General features: G+C 36.7%; 1 protein-coding gene across 2 annotated transcripts in view; it reads right to left on the bottom strand.

Moving 5' to 3' along the window:
* Positions 1–2,955: 2,955 nt before the first annotated feature.
* Positions 2,956–15,215, bottom strand: part of MAP3K1 (mitogen-activated protein kinase kinase kinase 1) — a 56,840-nt gene continuing 44,580 nt past the window's right edge. For both annotated transcript variants that reach the window (XM_032676074.1, XM_032676073.1), the window contains exons 12-20: positions 14,854–14,945; positions 14,472–14,661; positions 12,895–14,167; positions 11,843–11,995; positions 10,405–10,567; positions 8,778–8,909; positions 7,615–7,757; positions 7,011–7,142; positions 2,956–5,610 (exon numbers count right to left, since the gene is read on the bottom strand). In XM_032676074.1, the coding sequence (XP_032531965.1) occupies positions 5,461–5,610; positions 7,011–7,142; positions 7,615–7,757; positions 8,778–8,909; positions 10,405–10,567; positions 11,843–11,995; positions 12,895–14,167; positions 14,472–14,661; positions 14,854–14,945 (2,428 nt within the window). In that variant the 3' untranslated portion in view covers positions 2,956–5,460. The remainder of the gene's footprint in view (positions 5,611–7,010; positions 7,143–7,614; positions 7,758–8,777; positions 8,910–10,404; positions 10,568–11,842; positions 11,996–12,894; positions 14,168–14,471; positions 14,662–14,853; positions 14,946–15,215) is intronic.

The following is a 15,215-nucleotide window of genomic DNA, read 5'->3' as shown; positions in this document are numbered from 1 at the left end:
AGACAAGATCTGGTATCAGATTAAAAAGGTGGCTTGGAAATTATCTAGAAGCAGCGATTGAACCCACCTCCTTGACAGGTCTCCATCCAGGAGCAATCCCGGCACTATGATGTCAGCTTTTCAAAATCATCTCGTGCCTGCTTCTAGTGATGCTGAGGGCTGTTAGTGCTTCAGATGATCATAGAATCAATTAGGTTGGAAAAGACCTCCAAGATCATCGAGTCCAACCTATGACTGAACACCAACCACGGCAACGAAACCACAACACTAAGTGACGTGTCCAGCCGTTTCTTGAACACTTTCAGAAAGTGCGACTCCCTGGGCAGACGGTTCCGGTGCTTAACTACCCTTTTACTGGATAAATTCTTTCTAATGTCCAACCTGAACCACATGTCCTCTTGTCCTGTCACTATTTACCCGGGAGAAGAGTCCAACCCCCACCCGACTACAACCTCCTTTCAGGATTGCTGGGCAAGCGATGAGGTCTCCCCTGAGCCTGCTCTTCTCCAGGCTAAACAACCCCAGCTCCCTCAGCTGCTCCTCATAAGACTTATGCTACAGACTTGTGATCTATGTCATGAAGAGAGTGGATCAATAGCCCAGACCTGAAACCTGTTATATTTCTGTCCACACTTGTGCCTAGTATTTGGCTATGATGACCGGGAGATGCAGCCTGCTGATCAGTGATGCATTTACTGCACACCCATCTAGCCAGACTGAAGAGATAGGCTACAAATCATAAGCATTTACAACTGGGGTCATAAGCCCTTTTGGTGCCACATTCTACCATCATTTATCTGTAACATTTTAAAACAAACAAACAAAAACAAAAATCGAGTGAGGAAAACAACTGCTCAGCAATTGATCTTCAAAAATTAGCAAAGCTCTGCAAATCATTCTTTATAAATCATTACAGGTGTCAAGATAAGGGTACTGTTATCACCTCTTTAGCCACTGTTGTCCCTCCTCGCTTGGGTACCTACTTTCACAATACTTACATCTTAGGATACTGCTTCTTATCTGCATTATTTTTTTAGGTAAAAACTGCCAATGAATTGGGAAAACACAAATATGTATGCATGTGTTTTACTATCTTTGGAAACTAGTTTAAAAACATGGAGCAAGTGTTTGAGAACCGGTTTGGGGGTAAACAGAGAAATCAAACCTCCAAACACTCTCAGGGGTTATACTCCTATTGCCAGACCTGAAATTTTGAAGAGAGTTTGGGAAGCTGAGACAGGTCCACCAAAGCAATGAAACAAACTGAATTAACTTCCTGTTTCAGAGCCTTGCAAGTATTTATAAATTGTATCTTGATTTACTCCATAATCACTTTAATTCTACTGTTGACCTGGCACATCTTTCTCGAGAACAGGAGCTGAGCAATGAGGTACTGCAAACCGAGGGAAACAACAGAAGGCACAGTGGCTGCCTGAAAGTGCTTCCCTGCCATCTCCTGGACTTCCTCGGTAATGACAGAGAAAAAAGGTCTCCGTTCAACTCCGGATATTAGCAGCTGTGTGCCATAACCAGAAAACAACATACATGTTTGCCACAGTACGTGCATACTGCAGCTCTTAAAAGCAAGACAGTCACATTCGTGATTCAGGTTGGCATGGAAAGCTAAATAATGAGTGAAAAGTTAGTAAGGGAAATAGAGTGCCTTGGAAAGTGGTCTGAGTCAGGTCACAACAGCCATGCACACAGGTTGCCCACTCATGTGATGGAAGGACATACGTGATCCTCATGACACTCCAACATGTCCTAGAGGCAGTTGTCACCTTTAAGTGAGAACTCTGCAAGATGAAACATCAGACTTCAACCTATGACCATCATGTAGAAATGTGATGTTATTCCCACCAGAGAAATTCAAACAGGCATAGAGCTTACCATATGCTTGTGGAAGAACTGAACATGCCCTTTGCAAATGAAGACATTTGGTTCTCTAAGTAGGTGTCTTTGACTTTATTGCCAACTGCCGGGACAGGAGATCTCTGCCATCCCTTGTTACTAAAACTAGGCTGCAATGTTGCAAGTATGATGCAGTACTGCACAATTCAGAACTTCTATGGTAAATCAAGTAAAGGAAGATAAATTAATTGTAATGTATCTTTTACTTAATCCTTGTCATGTATTTCAGTTAGTACATTTTTCTGATTTTAAAGATCAGATATTAGAACTTATCTGAAGATTTCTGCTGCCAGTTTTTGGTGGCGAATTAGTATGTTCGTCCCTATCTGTAGAAAGTCACATAACTAATGGGAACTATAAAAAGTGTAATCCTTTGAAGAACAGAATTGGTAGTCACAAAAAAGGCTGTAGTTGAAAATTGTGTTCCATAAAAAAAAAAAATTAATTTTTAAAATTTAAAAAATATCTGGAGAAAGACTATCAAGTGAAACTAGTCCTAGCTTTGCAATACATAGTCAGATTGCCTGAACACGGAAGGGCTTGTATTTGCTACTTAAATCGCAAGCAGAATCATTTCACCAAAAACATAAAACAGCAGATTGACTTCCAAGATACACTTCAGTGGCTCCAGAACCGATCTAATCAAATCAGCTCACCTGACTAGGTAATTCTAACATTTGCAGTAATGCAGTTTAGACATTTAATTCTTGACCTAAAGGCAAAAACAAATGAGGTTCGTAAATAGCAGTGTTGTCTTAAGAGAAGTTGCTATCTTTATCATCAGTAAAAAAAAAATAAATTAGTCTTTGTTGCTGCCCCTTATCTAACCATTCTTTATCGATACAGCCAAGATATAGATATAGATAGATTAGATAGAGAGATATTGGCCAAAACTCGTTCATTTGTTATTTAATATTAGAAAACAAGTCTTGATATACCAAGTGTGGTGTACAAAATTGTGTATAAACAGTCAAGTGTACCAGAAATATTTTACTCACATCAGTAAACTGAACATACTGACATTTTAATAAGCAAAGGACAAGATTTGTTCAAAAACTTTTATTTACTATAAAGACAAAAACACCAAAATACGTACAAATTATACTATATAAAATTGGTTCAATGGGGTAAAAACTTTTAATTAAAATATCTCGATATATTTAAAATAACAAAGGATACAACGAAGCCAAATTTCTTAACCCAGAGATTTCCGTAAAATTTGCTTGCACAGTAAGGTGCTAATAGAAGTTAGCCCTTAAGCCCTGGAAGTCTTAGGAATCAGTCACATAGCAAATATAATTTCATTTTGAAAGTGAACTTTGGTAGAAGAAACTCTATAGGACACCTGAGGTAGTAGAAACTGGAATAAACAGCAGTAGACGTTATTTACAACTTAAGTACCAAATAACATTAAGAACACAAAAAAATAATTACACAATACAATTTTCAGTCCAGCTTTGATCCAAAGAAAAAAAGAATATTACATCTGCATTTTTAAAAACACCACAATTACCAGCAAGCTGAGCGAAACACAAACTCAAACAAATGCATTTGGACACCTAAGAGGCAGTTTGAGTTTGAAATGTGGTAGGCATAGTGATCTACAAAGTAATACTGATTAGCTGAGGTTCATCAGTTTATACAGTTTACATTTCTGCCAGAAACAGTATTAATCTGACAACTGATCTTCCAGTACATGAATTGGCAAGAGTGCATCCTTTAAAGCTTGCACATAAGACTTGGAAATAATCTTATTAGAATGAGAAATTCTAAAGTGGTCAAAAAAAAAGTCAAGTACAAAACAGAGCTACCAAACTTCACATTTCAGTATTATCTTTTTAACTCTTCAAAGTCTGCCAATCATCCAAAACAAAGGAATGTAAAATTTCCAAAAGAAATACATTCACAAATGATGACACTGCCTTTTTTTTTATTAGTATGAGCACTATCATTCATGTAAACTTATCTTTAAGATGTTTTACTTCCAATTTGTATTATACATTTTTAAGGTACTATAGCTTATTTAGTTTGTCCTGAGTTTTTGAAAATAACCAATTCTATTTGAGTCCAACAATCCAACTGGCTTCTGAAGAGTTATAACATGAACAGTATTTTTTTCAAAATGGATTAAACACAATCAGTATTAGATTAAAAAAGATCCCCATTTTTAAAAAAGCAAAAGAAAAAGCTGCCATTTTCCTTCAGTATTACATGCATCAGAATCTAAAAACCTGCCTTTAAAATAATTTTAAAAACTGTTTAAAAAAAAATCCACGGCTGCTAAAAAAAACACACAAATTTTGCACTACAGGTGAAGCTTTACTTCACATTTTACTTTATCTTGCTCTTCAAGTCAAAGTTTGTTTCTTGTTAAAATAAATACCTTTCTTACAGTAATATTTTTAACATTTTCAAATTAATTATCACTAAAGGCTACAGTAAATAGATGATGTATGGCAGAAGGAAAACAGCAGGTAAAACTTCTTATCAGTAGAGAATGTAACCTCAGTTTCTTTAAACAAAGAATGAGATTTGCACATTTGGCACCTGCTCACGCTGAAGTAGATGACAAAGCCTCCCATAAAAACTTTAGTGAGAGCTGGGTTTGGAGAGGCCTTTGACATGAAACTTCTCTACGTGATTTGCCAGAAGAAACTGCTATATGAAAATAAAAAAGGCTCAACAACTTCTAGCATGATTCAGACTAAGTTGCTTTATACAGAACAATCTTGTTTATTAAATAACCTATACTATCAGAGCCTTCAACACATCCTTGTTGAAGGTGGCATTTTATTCCAGATATCCAGCAAATCTGGTTTTAAAACTCTTGTGTCAGGAAAATATTCCATGACACAGTTTGCATCTTTTTGTCTAAAGACTAAAATATCCCCTTTTCACAAGAATTAAAAATACAAAGAAAACAAACTTTAATTTCAAGAGAAATTACATGGCCAGTAAATGCACAGTGAACCACAAGTGCCTGCTCTTACTTTATAGGAAGGCAATATGCCTTTTTTTTAAAGTTTCCATCAATATTTGGATTTGTTACTCAGAGAACATCATGTAAAAGGACAAATACAGAATGTCCTTTTAACCAGTACTGAAAACTTACTAATTGCAGAACATCTACATGATGTGAAATGGAAACAGTGATAGCTATATTAAAATAGATCTTGAGCCTCTCAGCTGCTAATATTGCTGAAAAAGTGCTCCAAATAAAATTAAAAATTACTTACCTGCTAAATAATCTTGCAGATTTAAGGAAAAATGCTTTTGTATTCACATAGAGCCAGATGTTTGAAAAGGCACAGTTTACAAATCTCTGCACAAATTGTCAGATGTTGCATACTGAGCTTAGGTAAAGATCTTGATTTGTCAATCACATACTTAGGCATACTTAGGCAGGATCCCCCACTGGCCATAACTTCTTGATGTATCTATCATTAAGGCCAGAGAAAAGTAAAATTTGCTGCGCTTAACTGCACTGCAAGACAGTTATTGTATGTTAAGTAGCATTTTCTTCAGTATTTCAGCCTTACACGTAAGTAGCTACCATGTAGTACGGAAGACTGGGTGTTTCAGCAGCTCCCTTGATGGGGGTCTGTCCTGAGGTTGAAGTTCTAAACACCGAAGAGTCACATCTTTCAAGCCTGGAGACAGATGTGTAGGGATAGATGGAGCAGTAGTTGCACTAGCAATCTGAACAAAGGAAAACAACTTTTTAGAAGTCAGCAATTAAGCCCCTTCTTCTACCCCAAAAAACCTCCGACAAGCTCATCACTTCAGCTGATGAGTTATATTTATGAAATTTTCTCCATTCAGCATATTTCCTACTGCAGTTTGAAGACTACATTACTACTTTCAGTTTAAGCTGTCCTTATGCCTATTGCTTTTCACAGTCTGACCCTCCTTATACTTTTCTCTAAATTTTCTCCTTACAGCAAGATTCTGCATCGATGACGTGCTGAGCAGGCCTAGGAAAAGCTCTAATGCCATACATACAGGTATTCTTTAGTCTATTAGTTGCCTTCACTGTTAACTGGCATAAGCCAACATGGAGACAGATTAAGCTGAGAGATGTTACTTTACAATATGTTAAGATGGGTATGCTCTCTTGCACTATCTTTACTGTATTTCTGCTACCACCCCAAATGGCAGTATTTCTCAGACAGATGCAGATCTCCCCCAATCAAATTAGTTTTTATTTTCTCTAGATCAAATTAAGCAAGATGACTGAGAACACTAGCGTGGCACCACTACATTCACAAAGACACAGAACCATGACAATTACATCTCTTATCACAAGTGATTTGTACTTAATTAGAACATATCTGAATACTGCTGTGCTAGTTCTCTTTAGTACTTCATTCATGATAGTGAAAAAATCCCGATGATCACTTTGCAGCAGTATTTTATTCATTCAAACCTAAAATTCAACTAGACTTTTAGAATTAAATATAGCTAACTGATTTCAGTAAGAAACATGAATGCCAAGATGGATGACTGAGAAAAGGAAGGGGCAATAATCACGTATAGCATGGCATAATGGTAAATATCTTTCAGCAAAATCTGAACTTGGAACAGTAGGTTTTTACCAAAATATTCTCCCCACTGAAATATGAATACACACTTAAATGGTACAAAACCTCCTTTTGGTCCTGTATTTTACAGGATTGTAAGAAAGTTAAAAATCCCAATTTTCTGCCTAGAGTAAAGATCAACTCTATTCTTGATTTTTCTTTTTTTAGCCTGTTACACTATGTATTTATATCTTAGAACTGACCTTTTTGAGCAACTTGGCCTAGTGGAAGGTATCCCTGCACATGGCAGAAGGGAAGGTAGAACTAGAAGATCTTTAAGGTCCCTTCTAATATAAACTTTTCTACAATTCCATGACTCGGCATATTATTGTGTTGGTATCTATTTTTAAACAAGCAAGTAGGGTTATGTTGTTACCAGTATTGTTTTGTACTAACAGATCCAATATAAAAGAGAGCTATTGCAACAACTGCTGATACTTGTATACTTTTCTAAAATTCATGTTGCTGTATACAATTTGTTGTCTGTTGTAGAATAATGGCAGTAACAAAATACCTCACCTTAAATATCAGAGCAAGATGATTGGAGTGTTTCTCTGCATTCCAAGGAGGTTTAGCACAAGCCATTTCTATAACAACACAGCCAACGCTCCACACATCACAGCTTCTACCATATTGCTGACCTCTCAGAACCTGAACATAAGGCAGACAAAAGATCAGATTATATGCTTCGAAATCTCTTAACTCTTAAGTCATTTAGAAGCAAAACCCAAAAAAATCATCAACCGAGTGTATTCTGATTAACATTTCAGGATGAGAAAGTTATCAGTGATGTAAATGCCTTAAGATTTATACAGGTCTAGAGATCTAGTAAATAAAATGCCTCATCAAGTGGCAAAACAAAGTACCTTACAACAGCTTTTGAACAAATGGCCATTTGGGCTTTAGTAACAACACTTGTGATGGGTGTATCTTGTAGCAAACTACCTACAACAACCTTGACAGCAGTCATGATTGCTATATTGGAATCATTCCTATCTTTAGAACCAAGGCATTTAAGACACATTTGAAGCATATACAGCAATTTTCTGTTATTTAGCCATATGAATCAGCTTAAAGAGTTCAAACAAACTTTTTGAAATAACTTCTAAAGCTAGTTTCTTACCTCCGGTGCCATAAATGCAATAGTTCCCAACAACTGTCCCTGAAATTCCCCAGCACCAGTTCCTTTTGATGCCAACCTGGCTGCAGCTCCAAAATCAGCAATTCTTAATCTATGACCTGTGCTGTCAATTAGCAAATTGGCACCTGTCAATAGCACAATAAAAATACTGCTAGTTGGCTTTCTATTAAAGGCAAAAGGATGAACAGACAGTCAACGCTTTTCCTCCCTCCACTTCAAAATTATAACTAGGTTAATATTCCCCACCCCACTATCAAGGAAGTCTAAAAATCAAGAACAAGGTCTAATAATGTCACTTTTCTGTTATGCCTGAATGATACCGCACACAGCTTGAGGCCACTTGAGAGATTAACAGAAGTAATCAAACTTTCAAACTAAGGCAAACACAGGATTCTGGAACAATGCCTGGAAGATGGAATAATGCAAGAAAATGGTGACCTAAAACCCTGGAGATTTTACTTGCCTGCAGCTCCTCATGAAATTTAAACTCATTTCATTATCAAGCAACTTTGAGTTGCTTTGAAGAGAATTACAGGGCAATTGAAAGCTTTACTATTTTAGGAAGAATTAGTAAAGGCAAGTATTTGCCATTGATAGGTTGCTACTTATACAGACGTATCTCCACTTCATGGACAGCTATAGTAACATTAAAGGGACGAGTTGATTAAGACTGGTACTTCCCAGTGAAGTCCACATTTTTCTCAAGGTACAACTGTATTTATATTCAATTAGGATGAAGGAAGAAAACTCATCATAATATTCCTATAATTAGAAAACTCGTCTCTTTATCTTGGCTTGTTCACAGATTTTATTATCATTTCAGTGTAAACATTTACATTAATTTAAGTAGCAGTCTCTAAAACTATCTGGCAACTTCATATCTTATTTTAATCAATTAAGAAAAACAAATTTTCCAAACTGTCAGCAGGGGTAGCAAATATCCCTAAGCATGCTGTGAACATCTTGATTCATTTCAGTAACATTTTGATTAATTTCAGTAATTAAAGGATCTTAAGAATGACCAGATAATCCCATCAGAAGTACCCCTCCTGAGATGGTATCTGGGAGAAGGAATAGGTCTCAGGTCAAAACAGATGTTGCTTTATGAATATTCCTTGTTAAAAGACTTTCTCAATAATTCTCACCTTTAACATCTCTATGGATTATCTGATTCTCGTGGAGGTAAGAAAGGCCACGTAACAGTTGTTCTGTGTAGTTAATAATTACCGATTCTTTGAAGGCTCCATATTTACTTAACAAATGAGCAACTGAACCCCCTAAAAGATAAAACAGTACATTCTATCAACACTTGGACTTTCTATTACTGGAATGCAACACTGCCTCCTAAAATTGGAACTTGGTATTAGTATTTCTAAATTATAACTGATTTCTCCCTCCCTACCCCCTAAAAATTAAGAGTTTCATTGGTAAAAAGTAATATACTTTGCCCCTTGATTACTTTCTACATGGAATCGTACACATTAAAGACACAAATCCTCATGCTTCCTAATAATTTTATATTTCCTTAAAAGAATGTACAAATCCCTAGTGTACAAAGTACTTCTGCTGATAAAAAACCTGCATTTTATCCACACTTCACATTAATGTGTGAGCAGCAGAACACTAGCTTTTCTTGGGGCAATAGATATGCACAGCCTCCAGTAAGCACTCCCTCTGAAGATCTTAATTTACCTTTGTTACCACAAGTACTACTACAAAGAACTAAGTAGACAAGCAAGGAAAAGCAGTATCCTCCCCCTATTTTCCAAAATCGGTCTCTAGATTCTCAAGATTTTGGATTTACATTGTGCCTCTCAAAGTATGCTAATATAACTTGGGCTGGAATGAGGTAAACACAATTCCTGAGGTAAACACAATTTCATTATCTAAATCATATTTTAAAAAAAAATTTAATTAAGAAGTTAAACACTCTTAATTTTTGGAAAATACTTCCTGCACTACTTCTTGTGATGACACATACTTGGGCTTGCTTGTTACCACTCTTGTATTGCTAAGTTGTTTCTGCCAATGAATGCAAGTTAAGGTGCAATGCCTTCTTTTACAAGAAATAAGGATGTATAAAACACCAAATCTAGTCTTGGTAACTGGATGGCAACAACATTCCATTCATAAAATTATTAAAACTACTTCTTTAAAAAAAGACATAGATTTTCTTGTCCCTGTTCTATACAATTATGAAAAGACTTAAAATTTTTTTACTAAATTACCAGTTAACATATTTGAGATATGATTAAGTTTTTCCCAAAGCATCCTGCTTATTAGCTATTGTTGGAAATTTACTTTAAGTTCTTAAATGCCTTTACATGTCACTTGACACAATTTTTATGATAATGCTTGGGACAAAAGCAAGTGACAGGTATTCCAAACTTTCTAGCAAAGTTATTTTTAGTAATAACTTGAAGCTACACAGGTACACTGAAAATGAAACGGTTTGAGGAACAGGCACTTCAGTTGGAAATAAACCAAAGTTTGTAACTTCTCATTTAGACTCAGAAACCAAAGGAAAAGTAATAGAATCTTTCTTCAAGGTTTCCAACTGCTTTAACTGTTTGACAGATTAGGTATGGAAAATTCCAAATCATAAAAAGATGCACCAGTAAGAATATTGCTACGACCACTTCAACTGTCCTGCATGTAGACCTTCATACTGGTTACCAATAGCAATGAAAATAAAAATTCACAAACTGAAGTGATGCAAAATACAATATGAAATATTTCAAGACTCAAATGGTATTTTCATTAGTTGCTTACCTGCCATCCATTCAATAAAGAGGTTATAGTTGCTCTTCTCACATGTAGCACCCAACATTCGAATAATGTTAGGGTGGTTCAGGTGACTCATCATCCTTATTTCCTCTCTCAATGCTTCAACTACCTCTTCTTGCTCAGATGATGTGTTCCTGACGTATGTCACCTGTTTTGAAATATGATATTTAGACTTACCTAACTTATCTACCAGTCCTGTAATCCCCCTTCAGTACAACAACAAGAACGGATGGTTTTCACCATCTGCAAGTATTCTTTATCTCAAACCCCTTCAGCTGAGAACATATCTCCATGTGAGACAGTCACAGAAAATTAAGAGTGATCTTCTAGGGAAATAACAAGATTCTCTTCCAGTACAGAGTGCCCAAACTAGGACAAAAACCCCTCCTTTCCAGATGTTGAGGAAAAGAAAGAAAGATAAGGCCTGAAATGGGATTCTGACAGTGCTATTTGTAAAATTTTACTAGTTAAATGGTAAATGTTTCATAACTAAAGCTCTTATCCCAGAAATTCAACTGAGGGGGGAACATGACAGATCAGAACTCCTCTAATGGAACTGGAGCCAACCTCAGCTCTGATCCATATTAAATATGAAATAATGGTATGCTGCAGAGAATTTCCCCCAGGCATCACCATAATCATCATCTCTCCAAGAGGAGCTTCAAGGACTATATGGATAGTCCTACTTTTTCACAAGCAAAAGAGTTTCAAAAGAGGAATAGCTGGTGACAGATATTCTTTCCCTGAGCAATTACAAAACATTTAATCAATTCTACAGGTATAAGTGCATTCTAGAATTGATAAGAAAATATTGGGACTAAAATTCTCTCTATGTTGTTACCACTGATTCAGACCTAGGGCATCATAAGTGTGAACAATTTAGTCACATCTAAAACCTTCAAAAATCTTGACTGAAGCATGTGCATTTGGGCCTCTTCTCAGCCACCCTTCTGTATCTATTAAATTAAATATTAAAAATACTTGCCTCCAAGTTGGCTTTAGTTAGTTAACAAAGTTGAATCAGAGGAAACAAGCATTAAACTATATTTCCTCCTTATAAACTGTAGGAAAAATATTCTTGTCAAGTAAGGGGATACTAAACAGCTATCTTGCAAATATGGCATTAATTTGGAATCAAGAGATCAGGGCTCCATTCTTAACTCAGTTACCAATTCATTGTCTTGATAAAAGTAAAAAAGGACATTTTTTGCTTTTAATTTTAAAGAGAATTGAAAAAAATTAAATATATTAGGCTAATACTATGCACATAAGGACTTTTTTAAATTATGTATTATGTGAGAACACATGCCAGGGAGCAGAAGGAGCAAGGAACACAAGAGAGAGCAGAGAGCTTTTTATATTCAGTATTCTAAAAAAACACCGAAGAACAAGCACAAGAAAGTGAAGTATTTGAAGTATTTACCTGTTTTACAGCCATTAATGTCCCTGTTCCCACATCTTGAGCTTGGTAACAGGAAGAGAAAGCTCCAAGACCAATCTGCTGACCTTTAAGCCATTCTGCATCTTCTCTGTAATGGTGTTTTGCTTTGGTATGTCCAGGTAGGGTTTCTGGTGTCTGCAAATTAAATTCAAAATCAATTCTGAGTTTACTAGCATGCATCCAAAATGCAGACATTCTAAAACATTACAAAATAGCCCAGCTTATATGACTGTCCTCTCCCTTACACTTCTTTGTACTGCATGGTATATGTTTCAGCTGAGATCGGAGCACCAGTGTATTCTCTAACTCCTACCAGAGGAGGCTCTCTGTTCCTACACATATGTAATTACCTGAAGGTGAAAGGCAAGATTTAAGGACACAAGTAGAAGCATGACTTCTTTTTCTGTTCTGGTCTCACATCTAGTTAAGGTTTTAGCTTGCATCTATAGTAAACAGAACCAATATCATGTTGCTTTCTATTTAATTTATTCTTTCGGTTTTACACTTCGTATGTTTTTACCTTATACAAAGGATCACACACATAATACACCTTTCTCTATTCTAATTTCTTGTGCTTTTGTCTATTTGCAAATAAATAGGTATTTTTTTCTGACTTCTAAAGTATCTTGCATCTTCTCTCAAGATATGCTGGCAACAAGATCTCTTCCCACTCTGCCTTTTCTTTCAGAAGCTACTTTGGTTTTGTACAATTGCCTTCAAAGTAAATCAACATTAAGACTCTGCACAGGTCTACTCCTGCTTAAAACCTTTGTTCTCATTTCCTGGTTTCCCCAATTTTACTTCTTTGCCACTTTAAATGTTGGTACATGATATGGTGCTTCTGTTCCAAATACCTTCTCTAAATTTGTTAATAACATGGGAGGATTTTGTTAGCACCCTCAACTGGCAGATGGTTTATACTCATTCTCCTAGGAAAGGGTACTGAGTATATTAGCATCTTATATCACTTTTGAAATATAACAGCACTGCTTTATGATTTCAGTGAACCCCAGTTGAGACTTAGGTATACTTACATCCTGCTGAATGATTATGATATCATCACAATTTTCAACCTGTAGTTGGGGAATTATTGGCAGGGCATCTTGAGATGCTGACATTGCCATAGCAATAGCTAAAGCTTCTTCCTCTTCAGCTTCCATCTTTTCCTTGCACTTTTGATTGTGATTTACATCATCTTTGTAAGTATCATCATTTTCTGCCCGCTCAGGAGAAAGAACTGCAACTTCAGACTTGAATGTAACTGTGCCATCACTCGTTGGCATGGAGGCTTCAAGCAGGTCCTCGATGCTGGAACTGAGCTCTGCGTTAGCATCCAGCTGACACTTCTCATCTACTGGTGTGAACGCTGTCTCTTCACTTGGTATAACTGCACTGCTACTGCTGTTGCCATCACTCTGTGTAATGTCATTCAGGTCAAGTGTCATACTGCTTTTTAAGGTTTCTCCTTGCTTGTTCACATCACTTGGGGTGGGTCGTGATGGCTTTGGCCTGTGTACATGACCGGATGGCAATGGCCTGGCCTGTGTAAAAACTGGAGAAAGTTTCTCAGATTCTTTACTTTCAGAACAGTTTCTCTGAAACTGGAGAGAAAGTTTCCGCTGTGTTTGAGGAGAAGGTGAGGGGATTTTGCAGGGAACAAATCCCTGAGGTCTGAGTTTAGGGACATCTGTTACAGAGCCAGCTGGTACAGATGGGCTTGAAGGAGACAGAAGCGTTGGCAATAGTGACTGGGAATGACCGGAGGAGGGAGAAGAGTTCAAACACTGACTATGGGGTTTTCCTTTTGTTTGAATGGCTGGTTTTGGTTGCTCAGTGGTTACTGATGAAACAGGAAGTCCCACTGCAAGGCCAGCCAGCGTCTCAGAAATGTCCTCTGGTCTGGCACTCAGTTTTTTATCACTTAAACCTTTCACACTTTTCCCTGATAACTGGACAGTATTGTTGGGAGTATTACTTTCTGTAGCTTCTGGAGAGTTATCTGGTACAGGCAGCTGCAAAAAGTCTTCACGCCGACATTCCCCAGAGTGCATTTCTTCCATGCCCAGCTGAATGGCTTCTGCAATTTCCATTTCATCTGCTATTGCCATCAGACGTCGACGCATCCTTACATAATGACTTGAGCTTGTCACACTCAACATCTCTAACAGCTTTAAAAAAACATGGGGCACTCTTGCCACCATTCTTGCTGCACTCAAAAATACTCTTCGTGACAGTTTGCCAACCATTGAGTGGGAATTGTCAATTGACTGCAAGGCGAAAGTTAAGAGGGAGAGAAGTTTCTTATACCTAAAAAAAGAGAAGAGGTCTTTTATACACTGACATGCTCTAGTTAACTAGTGCCAAAAAAGTAGTTTCAAGATAATGTATTTAGCTGTGAGTTCTGAAGTAGAAAGGAGATTTACTGCTGCACTTGTGCTTTCACATTGCTTCACAGATCAGAAGTTTTAAAAAAGACAGCCATTTACTCCATAAATCAAGCACACTACACATATAAATATATGCTATTTGTTTACAGAAATTAGAACAAATACTTCTTTTATGAAATCGCTGACAACAAATTCAACAGCAAGAGTAACAGTCACACAAGTACCTGTCTACTACAGTATCAGCCTGTAAAACATCTCCACAGACAATGTGGGGATAAAATTCACCAGGAAATTCCAAGAGAAGTCTGTCTATTAGACAAAGTCGCCCCAGTAGTGCTTGCCAGTTGCTGGATTCGGTTTGGGTTCCAAGAATACAATTTAAGACATAATCAACACCTCCAATACCAATGGATCCTATAAAAAAGTCGATAAAGCGAAGATTAAAGATCAGAATAGTATCTTACAGAATAACACACTGTGTGCCCAAACTATCACCCTTCCAAACTGTTAGAGGAATACTGTTCTCTTTGCCATGCTGATACTTGGTAAATCCCAGTGTATTTGCTTGCAACTATAATTCAATTCTGTATGAAGAGCTATTATTACCAGATTTAAGTATTTCTCTCCCAACTGCCAGCTCGCCAGCTTGACCTTTACACATCTCCAATAGCGTTGAGACTGAAAGTTGACTTGTTCGACTGTGAGAAATTAAAACCAAAAAAAGAATTCTTTCAGCAAATGCTTTCAAGGAAAAAGATTCTACTCATTATATTTCAAAAACCACTAGCTAGGGATTGTGTGTAAAATGACTTCACATCACTTTATTCCAGTAAATTTCTGTAATCCTTTCTCTCTAAGCTACCAATAGTTGTGACATTTTTTACAAGGATACTTCCAAAAATGTAATGTTTATCACTAATACACAAACAGAAACCCAAATTGTACCTCATCCTTTTGCAAAAGTGGCC

The sequence above is a fragment of the Chiroxiphia lanceolata genome, chromosome Z (assembly GCF_009829145.1).
Source record: "Chiroxiphia lanceolata isolate bChiLan1 chromosome Z, bChiLan1.pri, whole genome shotgun sequence".
In the NCBI taxonomy this organism is placed as follows: Eukaryota; Metazoa; Chordata; class Aves; order Passeriformes; family Pipridae; genus Chiroxiphia; species Chiroxiphia lanceolata.
This window is presented reverse-complemented; position numbering and strand designations above follow the sequence as displayed.